Genomic DNA, 12,365 nt, shown 5'->3' on the forward strand with positions numbered 1-12,365 from the left:
TCAAGATAAAAAGCTTTTGCACAGCAAAGGAAACAGTCGACAAAACCAACAGACAACCTACAGAATGGGAGAAGATATTTGCCAATGTCTTATCAGATAAAGAGCTAGTATCCAAAATCTATAAAGAACTTATCAGACTCAACACCCAAAGAACAAATAATCCAATCAAGAAATGGGCAGAAGACATGAACAGACATTTCTGCAAAGAAGACATCCAAATGGCCGACAGACACATGAAAAAATGCTCAACATCACTCGGCATCAGGGAAATACAAATCAAAACCACAATGAGATACCACCTCACACCAGTCAGAATGGCTAAAATCAACAAGTCAGGAAACAACAGATGTTGGTGAGGATACGGAGAAAGGGGAACCTTCTTACACTGTTGGTGGGAATGCAAGCTGGTGCAGCCACTCTGGAAAACAGTATGGAGGTTCCTCAAAAAGTTGAACATAGAGCTACCCTACGACCCAGCAATTGCACTACTAGGTAGTTATCCAAAGGATACAAACATATTGATTTAAAGGGGCACCTGCACCCCAATGTTTATAGCAGCAATGTCCACAATAGCCAAACTATGGAAAGAGCCCATATGTCCATGGACAGATGAATGGATAAATAAGATGTGGTATATATACAATGGAATACTACTCAGCCATCAAAAGAAATGAAATCTTGGGGCGCCTGGGTGGCTCAGTCGTTAAGCGTCTGCCTTCGGCTCAGGTCATGATCCCAGGGTCCTGGGGTCGAGCCCCACGTCGGGCTCCCTGCTCAGTGGGAAGCCTGCTTCTCCCTCTCCCACTCCCCCTGCTTGTGTTCCCTCTCTCGCTGTGTCTGTCTGTCAAATAAATAAAATCTTTAAAAAAAAAAAATGAAATCTTGCCATTTGCAATGACATGGATGGAACTAGAGGGTATCATGCTAAGTGAAATAAGTCAATCAGGGAAAGACAATTATATGATCTCACTCATATGTGGAATTTAAGAAACAAAACAGGGGAAGAGAGGGAAAAATATAACAAGATGAAATCAGGGAGGGAGACAAACCAAAAGAGACTCTCTATTTTTTTTTTTAAGATTTTATTTATTTATTTGACAGAGAGAGAGAGAGAGAGCACAAGCAGGGGGAGTGGCAGGCAGAGGGAGAGGGAGAAGCAGGCTCCCCGCTGAGCAGGGAGCCCAAGGTGGGGCTCGATCCCAGGACACTGGGATCATGACCTGAGCCAAAGGAAGATGTTTAACTGACTGAGCCACTCAGGCACCCCCATAAAAGACTCTTAAACATAGGAAACAAACTGAGGGTTGCTGGAGGGAAGCCGGGTAGGGGGATGGGGTAACTGGGTGATGGACATTAAGGAGGGCATGTGATGTAATGAGCACTGGGTGTTATATAATACTGATGAATCACTGAACTCCACCTCTGAAACTAATAATATACTCTATGTTAACTAATTGAATTTAAGTTAAAAAACCCAAATATATAAAAAAAATAAATTCCAATGTCATTTAGATGCATGATATGTGTGAAATTAATACAGTAGAGCTGATATCCCACATTTTAGCTATGTTTTCCTATTTGTGGAAGTAATAAAACATAGCTGCAAATTCTTTGACACTTCCATCATCGAGAGGTGAAGGTGGGGGTCTATGGCTCGTCCCTGTAAGAGTGGGGTTGTAACTACTTACACCAAGAGAGTCTGGTGAAGTAGAGCTAGGTGACCTCTGAGGCTATAGGTCTTAAAAGGCCCTACAACTTCTGCCTTGTTCACCAGAATGAATGCCTGCTCTTGGAGGCCCAAACCACCATGCAAGACTTCCAACTGCACTGAGGCCACCATGGAGAAGCCTCATTAAGTGCTCTGGTCTGCAGCCCTAGTCTTCAGGTCATCCCAGTGCAAATCCCAGCACAAGCCTTTAGATCAGAGGTTGGCCAAGTTTTTCTTTTTCTTTTTCTTTTTTTTAAAGATTTTATTTATTTATTTGACAGAAAGAGACACAGCGAGAGAGGGAACACAAGCAGGGGGGGGTGGGGGAGGGAGAAGCAGGCTTCCCGCGGAGCAGGGAGCCCGATGTGGGGCAATCCCAGGACCCTGGGACCATGACCTGAGCCGAAGGCAGACGCTTAACGACTGAGCCACGCAGGCGCCCCTGGCCAAGTTTTTCTTAAAGGGCCAGATCACAAGGTCATATGATCTCTGTCACAGCTACTCAACTCTGCTGTCATAGCACAAAAGCACCACAAATGGCTCTATTCCAATAACCCTTATTTGCAAAAACAGGTGATAGGTTGGCAGGCTGTAGTTTGCTGACCCCTGTTCTAGATGATTCTAGTCCCCAGCCATTTGAGGCTAAGATCCCAGCAGAGATGGGAGAGCAAAGATAAACTGTCTCCCCTGCATTCTGTCCAAATCTCTGACCCACAGAATCCATGACTCTAATATAATGGTTGTTGTTTTATCTCCACTACGTTTGGGGTGATATGTCACATAGAAATAGATCATTGGAACTGAACTGTTTTATGCAAGGTAGGCCTCATCAAGAAAGAGAGGTTTGAGCAAACTTGAAGGAGTAGAGTTAACCAAGAGGGTGTGAGTCTGGGGGAAGAGCATTCCAAGCAAACAGTTGGTGTAATACCCTGCAGTGGCAGAGTGTCTAGTATATATGAGCCACAGCAAGAAAATTCTAGAACGACCCTGCTGAGATGCCCTGGTGACCTTGCACATCTCCATGTAGGCATGTAGGCAGGGCTTGATTGTAGTCTTACCCAAGTCTTGACAGATTGCTGTATGATTCCTCCCAGAACAAGAGAAGGTAAGCCTGGTGAGCAGTTTCCCATCCCTATCTTGCGGGCGATTGCAGCAAGCCCGTTTTTCTTCCTTCTCCATAGTTCTAGTTGAGCACAGGACTTTCCATCTCCTTCGCTCCATGCCTCCCCCTCCCCTGAAGGTACAACTGCAGGCTCCAGTGTAAGTCCATAAAAATGCTTGGCAATAGATGAGCGTTGGCTGCTCAGCAGCAGAGTACCCCACTGCTCAAGTGTGTACATCTGGCCCCTCTGATCTGGCGTCCTCCTCTGGGGCTGGGGACACAAGGAGCCGACACCATGCTGATTTTGCTTTTGCTGTCAGTATAAATAATAACCTGTCTAAATCCATTTGGGTTGGTTGTCTCTTTATAACCAAATCTACCCAAAGAGGCCAGCCAGCCTAAGGTTCAATGACTGACAGGAAACCAGCATAAATGGAAATGGAGCAAGGAGATGAGGTCAGAGAGGATAGGGGCCCAGGTCCCATAGGACTTTGTAGGCCTTTGGCCTTTATGCAGCAAGAACGGAAACACTGGGGCGCCTAGGTAGCTCAGTACTTGAGCATCTGCCTTCGGTAGTGATCCCAGGGTCATGGGATCAAGCCCCGCATCAGGCTCCTTGCTCCGCGGGAAGCCTGTTTCTCCCTCTCCCACTCCCCCTGCTTGTGTTCCCTCTCTCGCTGTGTCTCTCTCTGTCAAATGAATAAAAAAAAATCTTTAAATAAAAAAAAAAGGAAACACTGTAGAGTTTTGAGCAGAGAAATGACAATGATCTGGCTCATGTTGTCAAAAAGAATCACATTAAAATAATCTTGGGGCACCAGGGTGGCACAGTCAGTTAAGCCTCCCATTCTTGGTTTCAGCTCAGATCGTGATCTCAGGGCCATGGGATCGAGCCATCAGGCTGGGGGGCTCAGCACGCAGTCTGCTTAAGATTCTCTCCTCCCGGGCGCCTGGGTGGCTCAGTTGGTTAAGCGACTGCCTTTGGCTCAGGTCATGATCCTGGAGTCCCGGGATCGAGTCCCGCATCAGGCTCCGTGTTCGGCAGGGAGTCTGCTTCTCCCTCTGACTCTCCTCCCTCTCATGCTCTCTCTCTCTCAAATAAATAAATAAAATCTTTAAAAAAAAAAGATTCTCTCCTCCCTCTCCTGCTGCCCCTCCCCCTCTCTCAAATAAATAAGTAAATCTTTAAAGATAAAATAATCCTAAAAATGATTCCTTTAAGAAAACATACAAGTGTAAGCTCCTGTTGCAATTATTAGTAAAAGTGGCTTGATTTCTTTTATAATGAGCTTTCTCTGCTGCTGCCCCTTTGGCCCCTCCACACTTTATAGCTTCCAGCTGCTTTTCCACTCCTGCTGTGCACTTTTTCCTTGATGTTCACCTCCCTCCCTGAGCCTCATCTCTCTTTGACTCCTCACGGGGGCGCAGTAAAGGGTTCATCCCGGAGGCAGTGCGCTCCTCGACGCCAGGGCCGGGTCTCACACCTTTGGCCAGGTACCCAGGGGGCCCTCAGTGGGAAGCGGTGCGACAGTGGCCTTCGCCTCTGGGAACGTTGTCGCCAGGGTTTTCTGTGTCTTGCACGTCTGGACTGCCGCGGCCGCAAGGTGCTGGACCCTCCTCTTGGGTCTGGCTGAGGCCTCGGGAGCCCTCCACTCCCCTCCTACATTTCTCTCTCTCTCTCTCTCTCTCTCTCTCTCCTACACGTGTTGGACTCCGGGCCCGCCCAGAGGCCAAGGCTCTTTCTCCTCCTCACCTCCGCCCGCCCCTCCCCTCTTTTTCAGTCCCCTCCCTTTCTCTCCACCCCCCCGCCCCCATCCCGGGCCGCCCAAGCTCAGCCCATGGCCCGCCCCTCCCCGCCCCTGCTGTCCAGCCCGGGTTCCTTCCCCTTAGCTGCGCGCCTCTCCGCCCTCCTTCCCGCCCCCTCCCCACCCCAACTGGCTCGGGTCAGCTCGGACTCGGCCCCCGACCCGCCCCTTTCGGCCCTAGGCGCCTCCTGCCCCCGAGTCGGCCCGGCACTTCGGCGCTAGCTGCCCGGCCGCCGGCACTAGGCAGCTTTGCTAGCGCGCTTGACCCAGGACTGGCCAGGTTTGGGACGTCCGTCTGTCCGTCGATCGGGAGAAAATTTCCAGACGCGCGGCCCCGGGATGGGGCGGGCCCTGCTGCGGCTACTGCTGTGGTTCTTCCTCCCAGCGTTCTGGAGCGGAGGTGAGGGCGCGGGGCCCAGGGCCAGGCGCTGGGGGCCGGGGGCTCGCGCCTCGGAGTTCGCGGGAGGCGGCGCGCCAACGGGGGCGCGCCTGGCTGCTGGGCAAGTTTGCAAACACCTCCGCACGCCCCAGGCATGCCAGCAAGTGGAGCGCAGGGGCCCCCACCAGTCCACTGACAGAGCACCCAGTATGGGTCGTGGATGCGCGTCCCGGTGGAGTCGGGTAGGGGTGGGCACCGAGGGCTCCCCCTTACCTCAGAGGAGGAAATCGAGCTCCGCCCGGCCCGCTGCAGGTTCCGAAGTTTTCGCTCCAGAGGAATGTAGGTCGCAGGTCTGGTCCGGAATGCGCTGAAAACCTCCCTCTAGACATCGTTGCGTGGTTGGACCCCGGCTCTGGCAAGTAGTTCTGGGAGCCGCGGGCCCCATCTCCCGAGGGACCGGTGCCGGGAGACGAACAGGCTGGGGAGTTGGGGTCACATTCCTGGTGCTGCGATCGACCAAGGACGGGAGTCCGCCAGGGAGGGACAGCCGTCCAGTCTGCTCCCACTGGACTCTTATAGGTAATGTTAGTACCTCTTTGCACGGACACCCTGTGAGTGTGGGGACCCTGGACACAGGGGAAGCATTCTTTTAACCCCTGTTATTGCTGAACAGAATCTAATGTGCTTGGACAGCATCTAGGTTTGTCCCGATTCGGTCACATTCCAATATAAGGTTCTAGATTGATAAGTGGAGGCAAGGTAAGGCGGGTTCCATTCTGCGTCAACAGCCTGTTCGGAGGCTTAACAAGTTTTAAGTTTGATCGCTGATGCATTTCTTGAGGAAGCTGGGAGAAACTTAACCAGGCTTTGCCAAAAAGAAAAAGAAATGGAGGGGGGGTATTTTGAATAAACACATCCCTGGCATTTTTTCTTAGTTAAAAGTTTTCTATTTCCATTCAGCATGTGGTTTTTGTCTCTTGACGGTGAACATGGCTGAATAGCTTTTACCTAATTACAGTCAAAGATATTTTTTAAGAATACCTGGAAAGTTCAATTTATAGTTAAGCAATTTACTTAAAATGTTTTCCTTTGAGGTTTTCCTTTGAAAGCTCAGTTGCTCAAAAAATTCTTAAGCAGTGAACCCTCTTGTTACACATTAAATTACATAGCAATTTATAATTTGGGGCCACATAGCAATTTGAAGCAAACATCAAAAGCCAAAACCAATCAAAGAACTGACAGTTCCATTCTCCACCCCCACCAAACCCTAAAAAATTCTTCAGCATTTCTGCCAGATCCCGTTTTTTCATAATCTGCTGCAAACCCATTCTATTTTGCTACTACTGAGGACTGACCATAAATAGTCTTGGAGGTAGTGAATGTGGTGAAAATTAGGAGAAAAGCAACCGAAACGATTGTTTTGGTGCTTATAAGATATTTAAAAATGGTGTGTTTCTCTAAATTTTTAAAAAACCATTATCAAAAACCTTTTGTAGCAATTAGCTTTAGTCAGATAATCATAAAAGTTCGCTAAAACCCACCCAGCAGGAAGAATGAAAAATTTCTCCACTTTTTCTTCGACGTTTTGCCTTTTTTTTTTCAAGAAAAAGAGAGAGAGAGCTGGGGGGTGGGGCAGAGGGAGGGGAGAGAATTTTTTTTTAAGATTTTATTTATTTATTTGAGAGAAAGAGTGAGAGAGGCAGAGGGAGAAGCATACTCACCACTGAGCGAAGAGCCTGATGGGGGCTTGATCCTGGGACTCCCAGGATCATGGCCTGACCTGAAGGCAGACACTTAACTGACTGAGCCACTCAGGTGCCCCAAGAGAGAGAATCTTAAGTAGGCTCCATGCCCACCCCAATGCGGGGCCCCATCTCATGACCCTGAGATCATGACCTGAGCCAAAATCAAGAGTCCGACCCTTAATCGAATGAGCCACCCAGGCACCTTACCTTTTGCCTTTTATCTTGAATTCGCCAGTGAGATGTCTGACAGTGTTACATCTTACCTTGTGAAAGCTTAAAGGATGGGATTCTCACTGGCAGAATTAGAACAGAAGTAAGAATGTTATGGGTAGAGACTAAAAATGGAAATTAGACCCTTTGTCCGGTTTTAAGATTTTAGAGAGAGAGGGAGAGAGAAAGAGGGTCAACGTGAGGGATGTGTTTGTATACAATGGAGAGGAATGGATAAACCTAATTAAAATTTACATCTCACTTTAACCCAGAACCCCAAACACACACACACAGATGCATACACACAAACACCATCCCACAAAGAAACACACACACACACAGAACTGAAACTGCTGAACCAATGTCATCAGACTTTACAGTCTGTCCTTTTCTGCTCAGTCTCTGGATGGGGGAGCCAGTGAGCAGTGAAACCAGGCAAAGGGTGGCTCTCTAGAGGGCCAGGGAGAGGACAGAGGAGGAGAAATATAAAAGTGAAGGACTTAGTCCATCATGAAACAGTATGTGTAGCCGAACTCGATCCTTAGAACAAATTGGGCTTTTTTTTTTTTTTTAAGATTTTATTTATTTGACAGAGAGAGACACAGCGAGAGAGGGAACACAAGCAGAGGGAGTGGGAGAGGGAGAAGTAGGCTTCCTGCCCAGCAGAGAGCCCGATGCGGGGCTCCTTCCCAGGACCCTGGGATCATGACCTGAGCCGAAGGCAGACACTTAACAACTGAGCCACCCAGGCGCCCCCAAATTGGGCTTTTAAAACCCTTCAATGTTAGTGTTTCCCTCCCAAGCTTATGGAATGCCAGAACGCATGTTACAATATATTGTAAATATTTTCCCCGAGAGAACTTGAAGTTGTTCTGTTGTTTACAAGCTTTATGACAATGGCCTCAAATGCTTTTTGGAAGTAAGCAGGGCACATTTTAAAAATAAATAGTTTTTAAAAAGTCATTCCGATCCCCTTTTTGAAAGTGACGACTGGAACACAGATATGTTCAAAATTAATAATTTTTCAGTTTTATTTTTAGAAATAATTTTCAGATAATCTGAGGAGCAGGGCCAGTGAGTTACCAGTCAGAGCTGGTTATGAACAGGTGGAATCTTTAGATGCCCATGAACTGGGAACATGTTACCGGATAGAAAAGCTGAGCCAGGGTATCGGATCCCCCCACCTATAAATGAACACATAGGTGTAACCGCGGCTTCCTACATAATAGCCAGGATGAAATTGTAAAGAATTGGACGGTGTTGTCTCCTTGTTTAAAATTCTCCAGCGGCTTCCCACTCCCCCCAGTGTTTGCAAGGGTGTGAAGAGCCTCCCACCCCCTTTGCCCCATTTCCACTTGTTTCATGTTCACACTGCTCCAGCCACAAGTGTCTGTCTAGCTCATCTGCAGTGGATATTCCCTCTGGCTGGAATCTTTTCCCCAAGATCTCTGCATGCTGGCTCCTTCTTGGGTTTCAGCTCAGATACCCTGGAAGAGGGCTTCCCTCCCACCCCAACCAGAGTTACACACACACTCTCTCTCTCTCTTTCTCTTTCTCTCTCTCTCTCTCCATTGAATTTAATTTCCTCAGAACACTTTTCACTACCTGATGGTGTGTGGTTTGTTTTTGTTGTTGCATTTGTTTTGGTTTTGTTGGTTTTGAATGTAAGCATCCAGATAATCCCTTTCCTTTTTACCAGCTAAAACTAGGTTTTCCAAGTGAAGCCTTCTGGCTGCAGTGCTTCACCCATGTCAGATGCTCAGTATCTGGATGGTGTCAGAGGGCCAGGCCTCTGTGGGTCTCACCATGTGCTCCTCCCCCTTCTCTGCTCCTGCTGGCTCACCCAGACACAGAATTGCTGCAAAACAGTCTTATATTTTGCCGTGATGCCAAAGTGATTTCATTACTAGGAAACTTAGGGCATTGAAAGAAGATAGATTTGGGGACTATATTAACCCAATAGAGCAATATTGACATTTTATATTTTCTTAACTGTTCCAATTAGAGGGAAAAAAAGGTCAAAAGCTGATTTTTCATGTTAACACAGAGATCGCAACTCCTTGCCAGAGGCAGGTTGCCTGATACCCTGTTAGTTGTGACCCTGAGTGCCTTGACTTTGGCCCATTGTCACTAGTTTAATCTTACCCAAAGCACATGGCTCTGGGTTGGTATGCGTCTCAGCAGGAGGTTAATGATTATAAAAGATGGAAAAAAGTAGGTTCACCACAGGAGTTTCTTGGGACTGGGATGAAAATGTTAACAGGGGGGCTGGGTAGGCAGCAAGCTGGGCTTCATGTCCCACCTGACTGGTGTCTGGGGAGCCCTGGGGGCCATGGGTAACTCAGGACATCAGTTTCCTCTCTGGTACCATGAGTCTCTTCACTAGTCAGAACAGGCAGGAGGATGAAATGAGCTAAGGACAAGTGGTAAATGCTCCAAAAATATCAGCCATCACTGCTGTTGGTTCTCCTCCATTCTTCTGGACTCACACTTTGGGCTAGTGTTTTTCCTAGACAAAGGGTGTTGGGGGGAAAGGTTCTTTTTTTGCTGAAATGTATCCTAAGTTGCAGCCTGAAATACGAGAACAGAGCTGTGAGCCACCCTCCACCAGTCAGAGCCCGTCAGTGAAGGGGTCCTAGAGCCCTAGAGCGATCAGGTCCTTGTCGGCGCTCTTTAGGGCTTTGTTCCTAGGAGTTCTGCTTGCAAAACCCACGCTGGTCACTTGTGGCTTGTCCCAGGAGGCAGGGCCTGCCTTGCTGCCACTCCTCCCACCCTGCCTTGCCCGTTACCTCCACTTGTTGAGTTCAGGCTTAGCATAGTACAGGAATAGCTTCCTGTCATGTGCCTCTCAGGAAGGTATAAAAATGAAGTCCAAGTCCTGCTCAACTTTTCCCACATAACACTACTCCAGAGTGGGTGTGGTTTGTTTTTGTTGTTGCAGTTGTTTTTGGTTGTGTGGGTTTTGAATGTAAGTATCCAGATAATCCCTTTCCTTTTTATCAGCTAAAACTAGGTTTCCCAAGTGAAGCCTTCTGGCTGCAGTGGATACAAAATGAGGCTTTGTTTCTTGGATTAACTGTGTACGTGTCTGAGTGTGTGCGTGTGCGGGTGGTCCGTGAGCACACGGGCAGAGAGCTCCAGATGCACTCCTGGCTTCCAGACACTTCCTGTTTGGTGGCAGGGCTGAGCCAGCCCCCAGGTACCCTGAGGGAAGCCCAGACTCCTCTGCCTCCTACACTCGGGGCATGTGCTAACCCCTGACTTGGGAAGTAACTTATTCTGTCTCTTCACCTGTGTTCTAGTCCTTCTGCCTCCAGCTGAGGGCTGAAAATGCAGCCTGGCAAGGGTTGAGAATTCCATTAGGATCTGTGGGCATGATCTGCAGGGGAAGCCCTAGGCTGCCACGTCCGTGACCTCCTCAGTTCCTGGTGTTTTAAAGTGATAAACGGGACTCCTGGGTGGGTCAGTCAGTTAAGCATCTGCCTTCGGCTCAGGTCATGATCCCAGTGTCCTAGGATTGAGCCCTGGGTCGGGCTCCCTGCTCAGCGGGGAGCCTGCTTCTCCCTCTGCCCCTGCCCCTCCCCCTGCACATGTGCGCGCTCTCTCTCTCTGTCAAATAAATAAAATCTGAAAGTGGTAAATGAAGAAAGGGTGATTATGTCTTATACATGTCATAGAGAAACCTACAGGGTTCTTTCACTTAATGGTAAAATGGATTTTCCATGAGTCTTGGGGGTGGTTGGGGAGGAACAGAGGGGGAGAGAGAAAGAGAGAGAGGGGACGGATGTTGACTATGTTTGGACCAAGATCTTTTAGAAGTTTTACACCAAAAACTAAGAATGTTTGAGAGACTTTTGCTTGGAGAAAACCCATTTCATTTCATCTCAATTTATAGACTTTCGTGAGAGCAAATTCTATGCTCCTGTGTCTCCTTGTACCCAGTCATTAATGTGTCTTCTGGGTATTTTTCAGTCGTTTCCTTCAAAGGTTCTGTCTGGCGCCTGGAGAGTGAGCCAAGGTCCCAGCCAGATCTGATCATCACAGTGTTAGAGCCCTGCCCTAGCTCACCCGGGAAGGGGGCTCACTCTCAGGTTGGCATTTGACAATCAGGCAAATGCTCCCGGACAGATCTCTTTTTGTATAATCTGCTTTTTTGGAGGGCTGGGGGAGCTCCAGTTACCTCAGTATTCAGGGACAGTAAACATCGTACGTAGAATCTGCCTTCGCTGTGGTCTTGCCTCTCATTAGACACACAAAGGAAAGCCTTGTTTATCTTGGAGAAGCGATTGTTTTGCTATTTTAAGCTTTAGGGCTTGCTCCAGCACCGAATAGTAGACTGGCCTCATTATGGTTTTTGAAAATGATCTTTTCTTTACAAGTCAGAGCAAGCTGTCTTAGTGGAGAATATTAGAACATGGACTCAAACTTGCTGAAAGTTGTTTTCTGTCCCTGAGCTACTTAGTGAATGCACAGTGAGGTGATAAATATTCATGGACTCCCAAGTGCTGCCTCTTTGCGGGGCTGGTTTTCCACTTGCTGCAGTACTTAATGGTAATGCCTCCACACAGGAAGTGAAACCAGCCCTTAAGCCTTTTTACAATTCTGCCTCATGATTTGAAGATTTGTCGATGAAAACAATGTTCTTTGAAGGTTTTGGAGCAAAGGAAAAAGGAAGCTCATTAGATTTAACATTCCATCTAAAGCATTCGTTGAAAAATATAACCACTTGGGGAATACAGAGATAGAAGTTCTCATCCCAGTTTTGATAATAACTTGCAGGGACACTTGGAGTGTGGTGCTCCACATTTCTCAAACTCCAAATCCCCACTGATCGAATGGAAGGGCAGATAGGTAATTCTGGGGCCCCATCTGGGCAGAAAACAGATTGTGTCTGAAGGGGAGAGGGGGGTGGGACACTTTCTCAGTGTGGTTCCAGATTGAGGGTGAACCTCCCAGCTCTGTGCCTGACTCTGGCTGTGAGTGTCCTCAGGCATCAGCCTAGAAGCGGGGCCAGAGGCAATACAGAGTCTTTTGTAAAAATGAGTCATACCAGTGGGTTCTGTCCTGTGGGCATCTGCCATTCCCTGACGCCTGAGCTGTCTGTGCCCCCATGAAGTAGCCCCTCCAGCTACACAAATGTGTATTTCGGAGAATACTGGATGTGCCCAAACAAATTATGGCTTCTTACTGTCCAGTCTGCAGGGAGCATGGACTTTTGGGTTCTGGAAGACATGGAGATGATTATATAGTCTTTCCAGAAGGGCTGGGCAGAGTAGAACATGTCTCCCCAGGGTGCACAGCAGAATCCCCAGGGTCCAGGGGGGAATTATATCATTTTTATTTTTTAATTTTTTTTAAAAAATTTTTTTAAAGATTTTATTTATTTATTTGACAGAGAGATAGAGAGAGAACACAA

General features: G+C 47.9%; 1 protein-coding gene across 1 annotated transcript in view; it reads left to right on the top strand.

The window, feature by feature from the left end:
• The first annotated feature begins 4,819 nt into the window (after window positions 1-4,819).
• The window catches only part of MERTK (MER proto-oncogene, tyrosine kinase), a 106,580-nt gene continuing 99,034 nt past the window's right edge, over window positions 4,820-12,365 (top strand). Inside the window, exon 1 of the mRNA XM_032410468.1 lies at window positions 4,820-5,015. Within this exon, the coding sequence (XP_032266359.1) occupies window positions 4,955-5,015 (61 nt within the window). The 5' untranslated portion in view covers window positions 4,820-4,954. The remainder of the gene's footprint in view (window positions 5,016-12,365) is intronic.

The sequence above is a fragment of the Phoca vitulina genome, unplaced genomic scaffold, assembly GCF_004348235.1.
Source record: "Phoca vitulina isolate PV1807 unplaced genomic scaffold, GSC_HSeal_1.0 scaffold12, whole genome shotgun sequence".
Classification (NCBI taxonomy): domain Eukaryota; kingdom Metazoa; phylum Chordata; class Mammalia; order Carnivora; family Phocidae; genus Phoca; species Phoca vitulina.